The sequence below is a fragment of the Cryptosporidium parvum genome, chromosome 1 (genome assembly GCF_000165345.1).
Source record: "Cryptosporidium parvum Iowa II chromosome 1, whole genome shotgun sequence".
NCBI lineage: Eukaryota > Apicomplexa > Conoidasida > Eucoccidiorida > Cryptosporidiidae > Cryptosporidium > Cryptosporidium parvum.
This window is the reverse complement of record NC_006980.1, coordinates 634,113-650,642: the sequence shown is the minus strand read 5'-3', so window position 1 is coordinate 650,642 and position 16,530 is coordinate 634,113. Positions and strand designations below refer to the sequence as shown.

At 31.0% G+C, this 16,530-nt stretch overlaps 12 protein-coding genes across 12 annotated transcripts; 7 read left to right on the top strand and 5 right to left on the bottom strand.

The window, feature by feature from the left end:
* Positions 1–551: 551 nt before the first annotated feature.
* On the bottom strand, positions 552–1,406 carry cgd1_3010 (ER lumen protein retaining receptor 1; KDEL recpetor 1; the record flags this gene model as incomplete). The annotated part of the gene is made up of 1 exon (XM_628117.1): positions 552–1,406. The coding sequence occupies one exon, from the start codon at positions 1,404–1,406 to the stop codon at positions 552–554; it is 855 nt and encodes a 284-aa protein (XP_628117.1).
* A 561-nt stretch (positions 1,407–1,967) lies between these two features.
* cgd1_3000 (60S ribosomal protein L27) lies at positions 1,968–2,456 on the bottom strand (the record flags this gene model as incomplete). The annotated part of the gene is made up of 1 exon (XM_628116.1): positions 1,968–2,456. A coding segment is annotated over one exon (489 nt), but the record flags the coding sequence as incomplete, so codon positions are not given.
* A 528-nt stretch (positions 2,457–2,984) lies between these two features.
* Positions 2,985–3,401, top strand: cgd1_2990 (hypothetical protein; the record flags this gene model as incomplete). The annotated part of the gene is made up of 1 exon (XM_628115.1): positions 2,985–3,401. The coding sequence occupies one exon, from the start codon at positions 2,985–2,987 to the stop codon at positions 3,399–3,401; it is 417 nt and encodes a 138-aa protein (XP_628115.1).
* Positions 3,402–3,818: 417 nt separating this feature from the next.
* Positions 3,819–4,562, bottom strand: cgd1_2980 (14-3-3 protein; the record flags this gene model as incomplete). The annotated part of the gene is made up of 1 exon (XM_628114.1): positions 3,819–4,562. A coding segment is annotated over one exon (744 nt), but the record flags the coding sequence as incomplete, so codon positions are not given.
* A 271-nt stretch (positions 4,563–4,833) lies between these two features.
* cgd1_2970 (DNAJ like chaperone, 4 or more transmembrane domains) lies at positions 4,834–6,000 on the bottom strand (the record flags this gene model as incomplete). The annotated part of the gene is made up of 1 exon (XM_628113.1): positions 4,834–6,000. One exon carries the CDS (start codon positions 5,998–6,000, stop codon positions 4,834–4,836), a length of 1,167 nt encoding a protein of 388 aa, XP_628113.1.
* A 585-nt stretch (positions 6,001–6,585) lies between these two features.
* On the top strand, positions 6,586–8,883 carry cgd1_2960 (protein kinase CMGC group, Sky1p like S/T protein kinase probably involved in RNA metabolism; the record flags this gene model as incomplete). The annotated part of the gene is made up of 1 exon (XM_628112.1): positions 6,586–8,883. A coding segment is annotated over one exon (2,298 nt), but the record flags the coding sequence as incomplete, so codon positions are not given.
* A 280-nt stretch (positions 8,884–9,163) lies between these two features.
* cgd1_2950 (hypothetical protein) lies at positions 9,164–9,814 on the top strand (the record flags this gene model as incomplete). Its single annotated transcript, XM_001388141.1, has 1 exon — positions 9,164–9,814. The coding sequence occupies one exon, from the start codon at positions 9,164–9,166 to the stop codon at positions 9,812–9,814; it is 651 nt and encodes a 216-aa protein (XP_001388178.1).
* A 1,785-nt stretch (positions 9,815–11,599) lies between these two features.
* cgd1_2940 (hypothetical protein) lies at positions 11,600–12,376 on the top strand (the record flags this gene model as incomplete). The annotated part of the gene is made up of 1 exon (XM_001388140.1): positions 11,600–12,376. One exon carries the CDS (start codon positions 11,600–11,602, stop codon positions 12,374–12,376), a length of 777 nt encoding a protein of 258 aa, XP_001388177.1.
* A 74-nt stretch (positions 12,377–12,450) lies between these two features.
* On the top strand, positions 12,451–12,855 carry cgd1_2930 (hypothetical protein; the record flags this gene model as incomplete). The annotated part of the gene is made up of 1 exon (XM_628111.1): positions 12,451–12,855. The coding sequence occupies one exon, from the start codon at positions 12,451–12,453 to the stop codon at positions 12,853–12,855; it is 405 nt and encodes a 134-aa protein (XP_628111.1).
* A 352-nt stretch (positions 12,856–13,207) lies between these two features.
* Positions 13,208–13,870, top strand: cgd1_2920 (golgi transport SNARE BOS1 secretory pathway protein, possible transmembrane or GPI anchor at C-terminus; the record flags this gene model as incomplete). Its single annotated transcript, XM_628110.1, has 1 exon — positions 13,208–13,870. The coding sequence occupies one exon, from the start codon at positions 13,208–13,210 to the stop codon at positions 13,868–13,870; it is 663 nt and encodes a 220-aa protein (XP_628110.1).
* A 343-nt stretch (positions 13,871–14,213) lies between these two features.
* cgd1_2910 (conserved hypothetical protein) lies at positions 14,214–14,633 on the top strand (the record flags this gene model as incomplete). Its single annotated transcript, XM_001388139.1, has 1 exon — positions 14,214–14,633. The coding sequence occupies one exon, from the start codon at positions 14,214–14,216 to the stop codon at positions 14,631–14,633; it is 420 nt and encodes a 139-aa protein (XP_001388176.1).
* An 86-nt stretch (positions 14,634–14,719) lies between these two features.
* On the bottom strand, positions 14,720–16,492 carry cgd1_2900 (hypothetical protein; the record flags this gene model as incomplete). The annotated part of the gene is made up of 1 exon (XM_628109.1): positions 14,720–16,492. The coding sequence occupies one exon, from the start codon at positions 16,490–16,492 to the stop codon at positions 14,720–14,722; it is 1,773 nt and encodes a 590-aa protein (XP_628109.1).
* Positions 16,493–16,530: the final 38 nt, after the last annotated feature.

The following is a 16,530-nucleotide window of genomic DNA, read 5'->3' as shown; positions in this document are numbered from 1 at the left end:
AGCATGCTCGCAGGCTGGATATTATATACCAGCCATTGTGGCGCCATTTTTAGATATATAATTTGCATGCAAATAAATAAAAATATTGAAAACAAATATTAAAGTATATATAGGTGTAAAAAAACGTGTTTAAAGTAAGCATTGATTAGAACTTGAGTGGGAAAAAATCTTGTATAGTTTTAGTTAAGTATTAGTAAAATATTTCACAAGTCGTAGGGAATGGTATATCTGAGTTAAGAAATAGCAAAAGAAAATACTTCCAAGTAAAAATATTAGTTTTTAATAAAATAAGTGGAACACAAATATCTTAGAGAATCACAATAATTTAATAGATTGTTAGAAAATTTAATGACATATTCCTGCTAGTAGACCATTTAGAAATGCTACTACTAATTGTTGATTATCTGTATTATTGATAATATTGGGTAGAGGGAGTGTGAATCCCATAATGAATTGCTCCAATATATATGTACCTTTCTCCAGAGAAATGAGTCTTATATGTTAGAGACTAGTATTATGATTAGATATGTGGAAATTCAAAAGAATTAGTATTAAACATTTTCCATCAGAATAAACTGAACTGGGACACCTCTGGTTATACATCTAGCATAATGATAAACAAAGTCTCCCATAAGTGCAAGCTGCACAATCTGCATTATAATAACCCAGTATCCAACATGTTTCTTAAGAACTTTGGATGGGTCGTTAAGTTCTGTGTAGGAAGAAATCCAAAATATGAAAGCCAGGACTTTACTTACAGCCTGCATAGCAAGGAAGTGACTGGTGAAAGGAACGACCTTGCGTTCTTTCTGGAACATAAAGAGCTGAGGGAGGACAACAACACTCTCAAGGTATAGAGCAAAAGTCCATGCAATATCTGCAGGCATCCATGAATTTAGAGAAGGATGGAATACGAGAGCCATTAAGAATGCAGGGATAATCAAATACATACTATTGAATTCATCAGAATTTGGGTCATAAGTCTCTTTGTATCTGTATCTACATAAGTATACAATGGTACCTGCTATAATCATACAACTTGCTTCTAAGGTCTGGTATAGCCAATCTCCGCTTCGATCGTAAGGTAAGTATCCTTCAAATGGAATAATAGAACACAATCTTGCAAATATTAGAATTACATATGCTTCCATCATCCTAAGAGACACTCCTGCACAAGATTTTGTAATTTCTATCTTGAGGCAAACCATTGCAAAGCTGAAGGCTGATGTTAAGGATGATAAGGTTAAAAGAAATGAGAAATCTCCATCAGAAAGGAAAAAAAATACAATCACACAGAATATTGCCAGAGAAATATAAGCTTTAACTGAAGATTTGTGTTGGGATACCCAAGTTCTACACTTCTCAGGATCACTGATTATTGTTACTGCAGAATTTACAACCTCCATAATTATAATTTCCTGAACAAGCTTGCTCAAAAACCTATATACTTGATTCTCAATCGGATTTCTATCTTAATAAATAATCCCAAAAGGATTATCTCAAAACCTTGTTCCTATTAATTAATAATTAATTCTTTTGTTTTGAAATGTGGGTTATTTGCTGGCGCCTTTAAAAATTAAGCCATCATAGGTACCTTGGCGGGAATTCTGTTATTAATATAATTCGAATATAGAAAATGTTTAAATAGTTGTGGGTTAGTTGGCAATACTGACGTACCGCATCTAAATATTTGGAAGGATTTTAGTGAAAGTATGATTACATCTATTCGCGATTTGAAGCATTTCTAATATTTAGTGACTAGAGCTTGTATTCGCAAAGAGGATTGCATAATCTACAGACTATTTTGTATTTTCAAAAATGATAAAAATGTTGAGGAAACTCTCTTGGAATGTAGCTCTGAATAAATAAAATAAGAATAAAAAATAACAAACAGACAAATTAGCTGAGAAAAACACCAATTATATTTTTCAAAAATAAATATTAAGATGACTTAGTCTATAAAGAGTTTAGAATCTTAAAGGCTTTCTTAAGAAAATCAAATCCTTTGGTGCTTTACCCTTTTCAGATTGGATATTGATGAGCTTGTCATTGAAAGCAAGATGAAGAGCTCTCAATGCTTGTTTCTTGCCGTCAGCTTCCTGCATATCAATGCCCTGGAGAAGTGGCTTAATGTCAAAATCAGAGACCACATAACGAGTTGGCATCACATGATTCATATTAATTGACTTCAAGAATGGCTTAATTGTAGACTTCTTCTTGAGCTTTTCCTTAGATAATCTCTTATGTACCTTTAATGGAGCCTTCTCAACACCTGCTACTAAGACAAATGGGAATGGACGGTCTTTTGTTCCAGACTCAAAGGTATTTACGACAACGGCCTTCTTTCCTGCATAACGGCCATTAAGCAATACAACCACGCGACCTTGTTTCATTAATTTCGCCATCTTTAACAAATTTCTCCCTAGTTTAAACTCTGAAAAAATTAACCTAAAGAATTATTTATTCTTTTGTTTTATTCCAACCTTGCGGTCTTTTTCTTTATAATTGATTTTTTAAAGTTGGTTTTTTTGACAGTATTTAATCCAAGTTAAACACTATTTAATTCGCTACTTTACTTATTCTTCCTTACTATTCAATTCCTATTTATTTTTCTTTCCTTTTTTGTCTCAATCAAACCTTTGAGACAATTTAACACGTGCCCGGTAATTTTAGTCCTGAACCACCAGTCTGTGTCTACACCTTGGCGGGCCACGGGTTTTGTGGGAATTATTTAAAAGTAAATAATTAAATATTGACAAGGGGAATGTCATGCTAATAAAAAGTTAAATCTAATAAAAGAAAAAATAAGAATAAAAATTACGAGAAAATAGCTCAGACTTAAGCTGTGTGTGTGCGTTGAGGAGTTTTAGGGTATTTTATCGTAGTTGAATAGGACCCAAATATAATTGAGTTTCATATACGAGACTTGTCAGTATTGCATATTTCAAACTCAGATATTACTATTAGGAAAGTAGATATTCCAAATGGCCTCTATTCAAGAAAAACTTCAAAGATTTACTCTTGGCGAGTCTCTTAAAGATGAATTTGTTTCTATTTGTCTAGTACGAGATATCCACAACTCTAAAGAGCTCTTGGAAATTCTTATGAAAAAGAATCATCCAAAATTACTAGAATTGACTCAAGATCAATCTAGACAATTTGTTATATTAATGAACGCAAGAATGGTAGGTTCATTTCCAGATGTATCTTTTCCCAAATTGACTAGTAAAATCTTTTTTTTTTTTTTTTTGAACATCTATTTTCAGATATATAATTTGGAACACATTTTAATTTCCCTTTCAATTTGTCTATTAAAAAAAAAGTTTCAGAGTAAAACAAAAACTAAAGCTTTTGAGACAGAAGTTATTTATAATATGTCTCCTTCAACAAATGTAAGTTAGAAAAGTTTATTCTAAATTTTATAATTTACACTTTTACACTTCATTTCAGATTTCAGCAACATTAAAGACATTTGGAATTACAGATACTACCAAAGATGTGGCCTGTTTATTTGTTAACATTGATAAGAATGATTTAGTAAGTGCTCATAAATGACCAATTCTTCTCTGGATCTCATCTAACTTTATTATTAGATTGAGGATTTTCTTAGACTTATTCAAGGCCAAGTAGATTTTATTGATAACTTACCCAAAGTTCACGAGATTTCAGAGATTGCCAAAGTAAGTGTAAAAAATAAATTCGAATTACTTTTTAATTTTAAATAATTCAACTCAGATGGCTGGAGTTTCTAAGAATCAAGATTTGAAAAACATTAATATTAATGAAACACTTAGAGGCTTAATCAGTACTAAAGATGTTTAAAAGAATGCACTAGTTAGCAGACCACTGCATCCTTGTTCCCACTGGGACACATTATCTCTTAAGATTTTGAGAAGTTTTTCAGTATTTTCAGAAAACTGCTCAGAGTCTGATCTGGAATTCTCTGCTGCTTGAATAGCTCTATTTGCAAATTTCATTGCTCCCTCTGGATTACCTAATAAGTCATACTTAAGTATTGTATAATTAAGGATTGTTGCTAGGTATAAAGGATCTGATGGGTATTTTTCTAGGAATGATCTTTCACGTTGAAGAGCATCTTCATAAAACTCAACAGCTTGTTTAATACATTGATTCTTTTCCTCATCTTTGAGAATTTCAGCTTTATATCTCATTAGATCTCCTTTAAGTTTAATACAAAATGCTCGGGCACCTTCTTCTGAATACATTAACAAGTTATCATCAATAATGCGTATAACATCTTCACTTTCTAGGAGGATAGATTCCTCAAAATCTCGTTTAATATCCTCAATAACTTGAATAAATTCATTATTCAGACTTTTTTCTTTTCTTAGCTTTTCTTCTTGGCTCTTAATAGATTTGAGAGAATTTCGAATCGAAGTAACTCTGTTTCTTAGGGATCCAGCCAATAACAATATAAGAGAGTTATCTCTAAAGTCAGAAGATTCAGTGAGTACTTTAATTACATCCTTGTAGTTACCAACCATATCAGCCAATTTAGCTCTATATGCTCCTTCTGATAATTTCATATTCTTTTCAGTGATTTATTTTAACTTTTATTTATTTTAAAGTTCTTTATCAACAAATAAGCTCACAAATATCAGATTTGTTAATGAAAGCCCAAGTGTATTAAATTTTTGTGATTGGTAAATTTGGACTAGGCCCTAACCATTGTGGAATAAATACAATAGGAAAAGGATTCCCTATCCAATAGGGGAAAAATGAATAGAGAAATAAATTTAGATAGAAAGAAGAATTAATGATTAAATAGCTTTCATTTAAAGCCTATAATTAAACCTATATAAGTCAAAAAACTTAGGAAAGATAGTTCTTGATAATTTGAAAAACGTAACCAACCAAAATAATCCAAAAGAAACTGCTCCCAAAAATTCGACTGAGGAATCCACCTCCTTCTTTCTTATTCTCCTTTCCCTTAGCAGTAAAAGCGATGTTTAAGACTGTCTGAAGTTGCTTTTTCTGGGATTCGTTCATTGTAGAAGCAAGTTCCTTAAGTGGCTCACTGAGTTGCTGAATTACTTCTAATTGAGGATCTTCTTGTTCATTATCGCTATCCACTTTAATTTTTGGAGGAAGAGGAGTGGCGTTAGATGATGATGTTGAATTACTTTTCTTTTTGTTCTTGTTTTGACCACTAGATGTAGAAGTAGAGCCTATTCCATGAGTCTGAAGTTGTACAATGAGTGACTGAGTCAAATCAATAATTCTTTTATTAGTGATTAGATTTCCTTTAAGCATACCATTAAGAATTTCATCATAATCTCGGTAGTAATTTGATGCATAGACAAAGGAGATAATCAAAACGCATGTAAAAAGAGATCTTAACACTCGAATCTTTTCAAAAGGAAGTAATCCTCCAATAACTGGTAAAAATGAAAGTGGATTGGGGTCATCGGAAAGTCTCATATGTAGTTCAGCACAAAAAACTGCAATGGAATATACTGGGAATAATCCTCTTGATTTTCTGAATATGGAGGGGAATGATAAGAATAGTCCAAATAAACAGGAGTAAACATGAAAAGCAGCACCTAAAATAAGGCATAGAATAATATTTCTGTCTTCGATATTACCATCAGCTCTAAAATCTCCATATTTATTATAATTATTTCTCTTTGTTTCAGAACTGAAGACAGTTTCAATCTTTTGAATTTCATAGAAAAGTTCAGTATAGTTTGACTTTTCATCCAGCTTATTTTTATCGGGGTGATACTTCTTCTTTGCAATTCTAATTGCTTGAACTAGTTCTGTTCTAGGAGCCCATCTATCTACTTGAATAATGTCATAATATGTTTGTGGCTTTGAGACAATTGTGTAAGCTATTATTGACGAGCATAATAAAATAGATATAATATATCTGAATTTATTAAGCCTTGGAAATAAAAGAAGGTTATTTTTCCCTCTAGAAAAAACCATATAAACAATGATTGAACCAACCAGACCTTGAATAAGGATACTTTCCATCATTTTTGAAAATATGAGAGATTACTCACTAAACTTTAAAAGACAATATTACAGTAATGAAAATCTTAGTATTACCAACCAATTACCCAACTTAAAAAATCAAAAAAACTTAGTGTGTTAATTTGCTCAATTCACACAGAATATTAACCTGCACAAATATTTAAATGCTATCGTTAATGAAAGTAATGTCGGGATAGTCTTTGATTAGTAAAAATAACAATCAACAAATTGCTGAATTAATTATTTTACATGAAGTCTGTAACAATATATATATATATATATATATATATATTAATATATATATATTTTAATCCTCACTGCGTCCAAAATTTTATTTTTCTTTTTATTATTACTATACCGGTGTTTTAAGTTACCACGTTTGGCGCTAAAAAAGTGGACATGGGTAAATGAATAAGATAATTAAATTAATAAAAATAAAATTAAAAAAAGTTTGGTTCAAGTACTAAGCGATTTGATATTCTGAAATTTATTGATAAGAAAGTTTATGCTAATCAAATCATCTACTAAGTACATATCTAGGATGTTTTAAACTTACTACTAAACTTTAAATAGTTTAAAGAAAATTGAGTATTTTTAATTCCTTATAAGTGTAAATACACTTTTACAATAATGGAAAATTTGGGGAAAATGAGTAATCCAAATCAAAATCTTGGAGCTCAACATCTTAAAGTGAGCGGAGAAAATCAGCATATTGAGCATGATTATGATGAGCCAACCATTCCAGCAGATTGTTGGAATGAATCACAAGAGGATTACAAAGTTGGAGGTTACCACCCAGTATCGATTGGGGAGGTTTATAATGGTAGATATTTGATTGTTTCGAAGTTAGGATGGGGCCATTTTTCAACAGTATGGTTGGCTATTGACACTTTAAGCACACCTACTACTTATTTTGCTTTAAAGTTCCAAAAAGGAGCCCAAGAGTACCGACAGGCTGCATATGACGAAATGGAGATATTAACGGCTACTAAGAACCATGCTAGTGGAGAGGAGTGGAGGGAATCTTTGAATAGACATTTGGAAAGTTGTATTGAGAATTTTACTCGTCCATTTTCAAGGAACTTTAATGGTGTTGTAGGTTTTATTGATTACTTTGAGGTTTCAGGTCCAAATGGCCAACATGTTTGTATGGTATTTGAAGTATTGGGGCCGAATATCTTGCAATTAATCAGCTTGTATGACTATAAAGGAGTTCCAATTGATATAGTCAGGAAGATTGCTGCCCATTCGTTAATTGGATTGGACTATTTGCATCGTATTTGTGGTGTAATACACACTGATATTAAACCAGAAAACATAGTTGTTTCAAGCTCTTCTATTCCCATGGTTGATTTTAGAGTTATCAACACTGAGGAAAAGTACGATGCTGATTCCTCAAACATCAAAGAATCAGACGACCACCACATTCGGGATGGTTCTAATTCTGATAATAATATTAAAGACGTTACTACAGCAACTGAAATAACAAATTCAACAACCACTGACTCTATTCATAATAGTAATATCAATGACTCCAGCAATGGAAATTCAACCCAGTATCATGGTTTAAACGCTAAAGAAAGAAGAAGGTTAAAGAGGAAAAATCAGAGAAAAAACAAGCAAAAGTTAGGTTCTCAGGCTACCGAGTCAAGTAACGCTGAGGAAGACGTTATTGAATGTATACCAGGTGAGGCCAAAAATACTGAAGCTTCTGAAAAAGGAAAAAGATTATCTACTCCTCCATTTTTAAAGCTTCATCTGAAACCAATGCCTTCAGACCCAACTCATTCAAGTTATTATCAAATCAATTTTAATTCAAAGAAGTTGGAAAAAAGCTCTACTGAGCAGAGCAAATTGGAGAATTTTAGCTTCAATTCTAACATGAATAACTTAAACCAGTTTCCTTTAATAAAACCACCTTATCATCATCACTTGTATGAAGTTTACCATCCTCAGCAGTATATTGCAAATGACGAGCAAAGATATACTCATTTACTTCCTCTCACTCAATGGAACAAAAGTTATGTTGGAGGTTCAGAACTATTATCACAAGAAAATCATAAGTTTTCAAAGAACTCGAAGGCAGATTCGAAAGCTCTTCGTTTTGAGGTTAATGAGGAAAAAATTATGGAGGTTTCCAATGTTATTAAACAAATTAGTGTAAATCCTAACACGTTTTCTAGAAATGAAGCAGAGTACTTCATTGTAGATCTTGGGAATGCTTGCTGGATGAATAAGCATTTTAGTCAAGATATTCAGACCAGGCAATATAGGAGTCCTGAAGTTATTGTAGGCGCGGGTTACGATTGGTCTGCTGACATTTGGAGCTTAGGATGCACAATCTTTGAACTTCTAACCGGTGATCTTCTCTTCACTCCCAAGGCAACAGAAGATTTTAGTGGTGACGATGATCATCTTGCTCAGATGATTGAGCTTCTTGGAGAATTTCCTAAGTCTTTGATCAAATCAGGAAAACATTCAAAAAGATTTTTTAATAAACATAATAAATTACACAAAATCTCCAAGCTTCAATATTGGGATCTGAAGTCAGTTCTTATTCATAAATACTGTATCAACAAATTTGAGGCCCACAATTTTTCCTTATTCTTATATTCATTTTTGGCCTTAGACCCCAGGATGAGGCCTGGAGCTCAAACTTTGCTTGATCATCCATGGCTACGTATCAGAGGAGTCAGTTCGGATTATTTGGAAAATATGTTAGCTCGTCTTGAGAGACCTCTCACATTAGTAGATGAAGAGAATATCTCCAGAGATCTACAATCTCTTACGATTTCTGAGAATGATCAAGGAGATTACAAAAATTTATCCATTAAACAAGAATTATCCGAATGGTTTAATCAATTTAAGAAGACCCTTGATTCATAAATGAAAGTATTGTCGTATATTTTTGGTCTTATTTTCTTTATTGCTCTTATTCTTTTCTTCACTCTCTAAGTTTATCCCTTGAAGGTTTGCCTCCACGTCATTTTTTATATTAAGCGGCAAAGCTCTATTTTTACTTGTATTTTAATAGTCCATCTACTTTTATTGAAATTTTCACAAATAGGAATTCATGTGAAATCTTAATAGTTTTTTTAAATATTTATTTTAATAGTTTTGTAACTTGCTGCTTTTATTAGTCTTGGATGCAGTGTTGAAGCAAACGATGAAAAGTATAGAGGAGATGTTTTACAGTAAGTCTACTGAGGATGAGGAGCAGTTTAGGTCAAGAACTATGGGACTTGTTTCTATGGAAACTTATAAAAGGCATATAAGTGATATTCGAAGGGGGATTAAGCCTGAAAATGTTTCAAAGAAAACAAAGATCATTCCGGAATCCAAACCTAAAAAGATGAAATACAATACCTTATCATTCGAATTTAATCAAGGAGACGATATACCAGACCAAATTCCTGATAAAGAGGACCGATCAGAGACTATATCCAAAGAAATTACTTTAACAGCTATAAAAGATTCTTTATCAGGAGAAAACAAATCCACAGAATCTTTAGAAAAACACTCAGAGTTTGACTTTAGTACAATAGGAAAAGATACATCTATAGATACATCCTTTCTTCCCGATAAAAAAAGAGAGCTTGAAGAAGCGAAAGCAAGAGAAAAACTGAAACAAGAGGAATTTGAAAAAGAAGAGAAACTGAAACAAGAGATAATTGAAGTTGTATTTTCATATTGGGATGGAAGTGGCCACAGAAGATCTGTTCATGTTCCAAGGAATACTACAATTGGCGAATTTCTTGAGAAATGTAGAATAAAGCTAAAATCAGAATTCAAAGAATTTTCAAGGCTTTCTAGGTAAGTTAGAACTGATAATAAGAATCCATAGCTAATTCCTGTCAATTTTCACAAATTTTCAAATTTTATAACTTATCCCTTCAAACTTGTTCATTAAAGTGCATCTCTAATGTATATAAAAGAAGACGTAATTTTACCACATACAATTACCTTTCATGAGCTTATTAAGACTAAGGCTAGAGGGAAATCAGGTAAGCTTGGGTTTTATAGCAAATATTAGGAAACTTTAACTGGCCTATGTTTTTGACAAATTTAAGGTCCCTTGTTCCACTTTAATGTATTTGATGATATTCGTGAAAAAAGTGATGTCAGTAAAGAGACTACTGAAGTAAGTTAAATCATACTTTTACCTAATTTTCATAATATGATTTTAATACTATTCTTCACAATTGTTTAGTCTCACGCAGGAAAAGTAGTTAAAAGACAGTGGTACGAAAAGAACAAACATGTTTTTCCAGCATATAGATGGGAAAACTATGTTCCAGGAAAATTCAATAAGCCTTATAGTATGAAAGGGGACTAATAAAAAATAGAAGAAAAAAAAAAATTATTGAATTATAACAACTATAATTAATAAATGGAAGAGGAAATAAAAACGACCTCTAGGTGTTTTAGATAAGAACCCGTGCTAACTTGATAGGATTTAGTGTGAATTCATCCTCTTTCCACAAAGTATATAAATAAGTACCTGGTATCAGACCATAATGAAACACTTTCTTTGCATATCTGTACCAAAATAGGATAAATTTATGGTATATCTGCGTAATTTAATAGAAAATAAATTTTTCATGAGTAATAAGGAGTTAGTAGTTTATTTCTTACCTTAGAAATGCCACTTTTAATTATGTTCAAATATATTTGATTCAATTTGAGAATCTTATCATATAAAAGTTTGGAGTATACTTGTGAGTATCTCATTATTTCAATATTTCAAAGTATAATAGAAATGCAATATTAATTATTATTCAGAAGTTTTCTCTGTTTTATTTTATTTTATTTTTCAAAGTATTAGGAATTTAGGAAATAATTATAACTCCATTCGGCGCCAACGGGCCCCCACAGTCATAATTGACAGCCAATGTGTGAAAAAATATTAATTAAAAGTGGAATCAGAGAAATAATTTGCATCAATCTAAAAAGATATTTTTCTAAAATGTCCAATATTTCAGCAATTAATTTCTTTTCAGAAAGTAAGTTTTTTGTGATTCTTTTGTGAAATATATATTTCTTTGAGTGGATTTACAAGTAATAACTAACTTTTCTATGATTCTATAGACATTGGGATTACTGGATTTGACTCAGAAAATGCTCCTTTTATGGCTTTCAAGGTAAGTTAAATAAGATTTAATTTGCAATGTAGCTTTTAGTTTAATTTGGATTGATTTTTTTTATTTAGGAACTTTTTGATAACTCTATAGATGCATGTAATAATAAGGCAAAAGCAGAGTGGCATGATTTTCCAAAAAAAATAGAAATCTCTGTGAATTTTGAGAATTTAGAATTGGATGATCAGGTAAGTAAAATACAGGACTAGTATTAATAAATTTGATTTTTTATTAAAATTGGTTTGAACTTTAAGGCAAGAATAAACATCATTGTAAGAGATACAGGATGCGGAATACCTTTAGAATCCATTGACCTATTGGGAACTCTTTTTGGAACAAAGTGAGTTTAAATATTAATTGTATTTAAAGTGATTGATTAAATTTTTAATTCTGATTCATCTTTTAGTAAGAAAATAAATAAAAGAGATTCTTATTATACAGGACAATTTGGGGTAGGCCTTAAAATGATATTACTTTATGCTACACAACATGGAGAAGGAAACGTTAAAGTTAAGATGAGAATGGGAAACAAGATTTGGGAGTTTACTCTGCTTTGTAACCTGAATGATGGATCTTTTTATGTAGGGAATAGTGAGAGTTTTGATTATACCAATTGGGATTGGATAACTGAATTCTCAGTGTCTATGAAAATGAGCTTAGGACTAGAATACTTACAAGAGAAGTACTTTTCTATGGAACTTTATGCAAAATCATGCCTTAAGAAGATTCAAAGTTATTTGGTACTTTCTAAATTTTGGAATAGCCATATTTTCTTAAACTTTGAAACAAATATGAAAATGGATGCTTCTGATTTGATAAAAGGAAATATCAATTTATCATTTTTCGATATTTTTGAAGATAATTTTATTCGGTATTCAAGTAATAAAGGATCTAAATATAAGATTGATTCAGTTTTCGGTTTTTTAAGAGAATTTCATGTGAAAAAAGAAAACCAAGTAGATGATATTGAATATCAAAATGTTGATAAAGAAAACCAATCAAACTTAAATATATCCAATACATCTCAAACAACTTCTCTAAAGACAGGCTATCTTTACGTTTACCGTTTTTCGAATGGAATGCCAATTATTTGTAAAGATACAGAATATTGTGATATTGTAACATCAGTTAAAAGCTTCATCAGAAAGAAAGGAAATATCTTTGGAATGAAATTGGCAAAAAAAGATGAAATATTAGAAAATAATCATGAGAAACTTTCAGTATTTTCTGGGGTAAGTTAGCTATTTTAATAGCGATATATTAAAATACAATATCTAAATTATAATAATTTTAGAGTGAATTCTTACTTCCAATAATGGTAATTCCAACGGTTGAATTTAGTATTAGAGTTCTATTTATTAATGTTAAAGGCCATGGAATTCAGTATGGTACTTTGGGAAAGAGTAGTCTGAAAAGCAATGTTGGGCTTTCTACAATTATTCAACAATCGTTAAAAAGTTTAATGAAAGGTTGTCAAGTTAAGTTTCCAATGGAACTTGTTAATATCAAAGAATTTAACTATAAAAGCTCGGTAGAAAAATATTCCCCAATCATTTCCAAGAACTTAGCATCTATGGTGATGAGATCGGATTCCATAGTATTTAAAAATGGCCTATTTGAAATACTTTCTAGATGCGATCCTGAGAATTCAACAAATTTGTCAGATTTACTAGGTAGGTTTTGTGTGGTAAATCACACAATTAAAAATATATCTTTCTAATCCTTTTTTAGAGGGAAATGATGAAGAAAAACTCAGAGAACGACTAAATTCCATTTTTTGTAAGTGGTTTATAAATAGAATGGAACAAGGGTCAAATATAAAGGTTCAAGCAGAAAAAGATGAAATAGACTCTGATGAGTATGTATTTGAAAAGGAAGAAGCTTTTTAAACTAATAAAATCAAGCATTTCTTTATTACATTTTTTTTTCTGCTTGTATTTTCCAAGTGAAAATATTATTATCCATGTAATAATTAAAGACTAAATAAAATATGACAGAGTGGCGCCAAGTTTTTATAAAATAAAGTAAATATATCCGAAGAATAAGAAACAAATCAGAGAGTTTAAAATTAAATGAGTTTAGAAACACTCTCTGCTTTGTATCCAAAGGCAACAAAGTCTAAAAATGAGGCAGAAAGGCTGCTAGAGCAGTTTGAGTTGGGGTTGGATCGTTCAATTGCTTTACAACAAAGGTTATCAGCTATCCTTAATGATTTTTGCAGGCAAGTAACAGAATTAAAACAAGTTCTTGATAAACTAAAATCCTCCAAATCTATTGACCGCTCTCAAGAAAAGATTTGGGATCGAAGAATTGATAATTTAGTATCTGATTCCAATTCTTTAAGAGAATCTATTTCAAAGCAGTTAGACCATATTCACAAAAGTCAGATTGAAGAGCAGAAGAAATTATCATATTCTTCTCCAGAAAAGAATAGTGGGGTCGGAGCCCTAATACGTGAAAAAGCTATTTGGCAAGAGAGCCATATTGCTATTGATCATGCACTAGAGCAAGCAAGAAGTATTGTTTTTAATCTAAAAAACCAAAATAGAATGCTTAAATCTGTAAGGAAAAAAGCCCTAGATATGGCCAGTCGATTAGGAATCAGCCATTCCTTGCTTTCAAATATCGAGAGACGAAACCTAGTTGACCAGATTCTAGTTTATGGATGCATTCTCCTTACATCACTGATTTTTATTACTATTTATTTATTTATTCACTATGTTTATCGTAAGTGAACAGTTTATAGCCTTTTACCTTATTTTTCAGGAATATTTTAATTATATATAACATTTATCTCATCAAAATATTATTATCTTTAATCTTTAACTAATAAGAAAAAAAAACAAAAGAATAAAATAAGGAACAATCTACCAATTACTTCAGCAAAACTACTTAGGAAATCTAATTAGGAAATCAAACTTTTTTTTAAATATCATTTGATCTCAGTAAAAGCTCGTCCTTATTTGAATAATAGTTTTCCAATATTTAAAGCTTAAATAATTCGGTACTTTTGGCGGGAAACGGCTTATGATCAAATAAAATAATAAAATTTCTAACTTGTAAAGAAAAGGTGAAAATATGCAAAAATATATAAATTATAGAATAAGAGTAACTGTTCAAGATGACAGAGTTATGGTTGGGAATCTTATGGCATTTGATAGACATATGAATTTGGTCTTATCTGATTGCCAAGAATATAGACGTGTAAAGAAAGGAGAAGAGTCAAAAGAGCTAAAGAGATCTCTCGGATTAATAATGCTTAGAGGGGAAAATATTGTGACTTTCGTTGCAGAGGCACCCCCAAAGAATCAATCAACTAAGCCTGTTGAACCTACTTTTGCAGGAAATATTCAGACTATAGCTAGAGGTCCGCCTTTAATTCCTCCTCCTATGATACCTCCTGGGCAATTCCCACTAATTAATCCTTCAATTGGAGGCCTACCCATTCCACCTCCAGGAGTCCCTCCTTTACCTCCAAATATTCATGGTAATAAATAGATTTATATTCAATAAAGCAGTTGTGACAGATTATAATTAATTATATCATTTTGTTTATAACAAATATTGCCTACTATAGAACTTTTCTAACTAATATCTAATAAATTACGGAAGAATTTGATTGATTCTTCATCTTGCTCAGAGAATTCCTCACAATCGTCTCTTATTATTAGCTTTGGAATATTATATGTTGTTTCAATTTTTAGATCCTCGAGTAATTTATCAAATTGCTTGGCTTGATCAGAATATCCACTCGAAAATGCTATAGCTGTAGTTCTAAGTAATGAAATAAAAAATGTGATTTTTCTAGGGGAATCGTAATAATACCCTTTACTAGATTTTGGAGTCAATACAATTATTAGTTTAAATATAATATTCCAAAGTTCTGATGGTACATAAGAGTTTTGGATTCTACAAGTTAATAATGTTAAAATGCAAATAAGGGTCTGAATAAAAGCTGAGAATTTCTCGAAATTTTGTGAATTTGGGTCATCTAAATGTCTAATAAACAAGACTTTATTAATCTGGTCTCCTTGAAATTGATTAATATCTTCTTGATAAATCTCTTTAATTAGTCCAAAAATAATGAGCGAGATCCTTCTAACTCTATCCACTCCAGGATTATCCTCAAATGAGTATTCGGGAATTGCATTTGTATCTAAAGGTACGAATTCTGGCATTTTTGTCCCAGATTTCTTCTCTTCTTCTACTCTAAGTTTTGATAAAGAGACTTTACTATCCTGTATCTTATCTAAGTGATCCAGATTTAAATAATTTCTTGAAATATATTCAAGAGATCTTGAACCATCTTTCATTTTTGAAGCTGCTATTCTATATGTATCTATTCCTGGAGACCACCAGGCAGATGTGATTAGGAGTGCTGCATAATATAATCCACTATAAATCCCTTCTTTCTTATTTTCTTGTTTAATTAAAGTAGAGAATGAAAGCATTGATGTTAATACAGTTTCTAATATACCAGGAATATTTGCCCAGTCTATTACAGAAATATGGATGAGTGTGGGGAATACAGATGCAAAATGGAGAGGATTCAAATACCTGGATGCAATTTCTAGCAATTTAATATACTTATCAAGGTCTTGATCAGGCTCGTTAATTTGCCATTTAGATGATATTGAGCAAGAATAATAAATAATCCAATACAAACTTGATGTTTTAGAGTTAGTATTACCTTTAAGTTCTAATACTCCCTTATTAAGATCCATTTCATATTCATCTCGAATGATTCCTTCAATATCCAATATAAATTCAATACAATGTTTTGCAGTGCCCTTTAATGAATCTAATAACTCAACTACCTGAACTCCTGTAATCTTCTCAGAAAATTCCAAAAAATCCAAATTTTCATCTTTGTTTAGCTGAGTAAGAAGAGAATCTAATATTCGAAAGCTACTTGTTAAAAGATCAATTTCCTCATCGTCTTGTACTTGTTTTTTATCCTTTGATTCATCAAGGCTAAATTTAAAGTCTTCCAACTCTACAAGCTTAGATTCCAAAAATAATCTAATTTCCAAAGAAGCTATTTCCACAGAGTGCAAAATATGGACTGAAGGATTAAAGCCATTAAAGTTAAATTCAAGTATTTCCTTAATTTCTTGCTTTTCCAAAATTAAGGCCAATAAAGACATTCTTGCTTGATGAAAAGTTTTTGAATCTGACTTAAATTCCATTAGGCCCAATGAAAACTTAGTGATAATTAGCTTTTTTTCTAATTCAAGAATCTCAAAATTTGACTCTAATTCTGGTATAGAATTAGTTATTAGTTTCTCCAAATTACTTTGGTGAGTACTATTACCATTAATTACTTCTAATAATTGTTCAATGTTTCTATCACTCATTTTAATATTGTTATAACTGAAATTATCAAAATAAAATA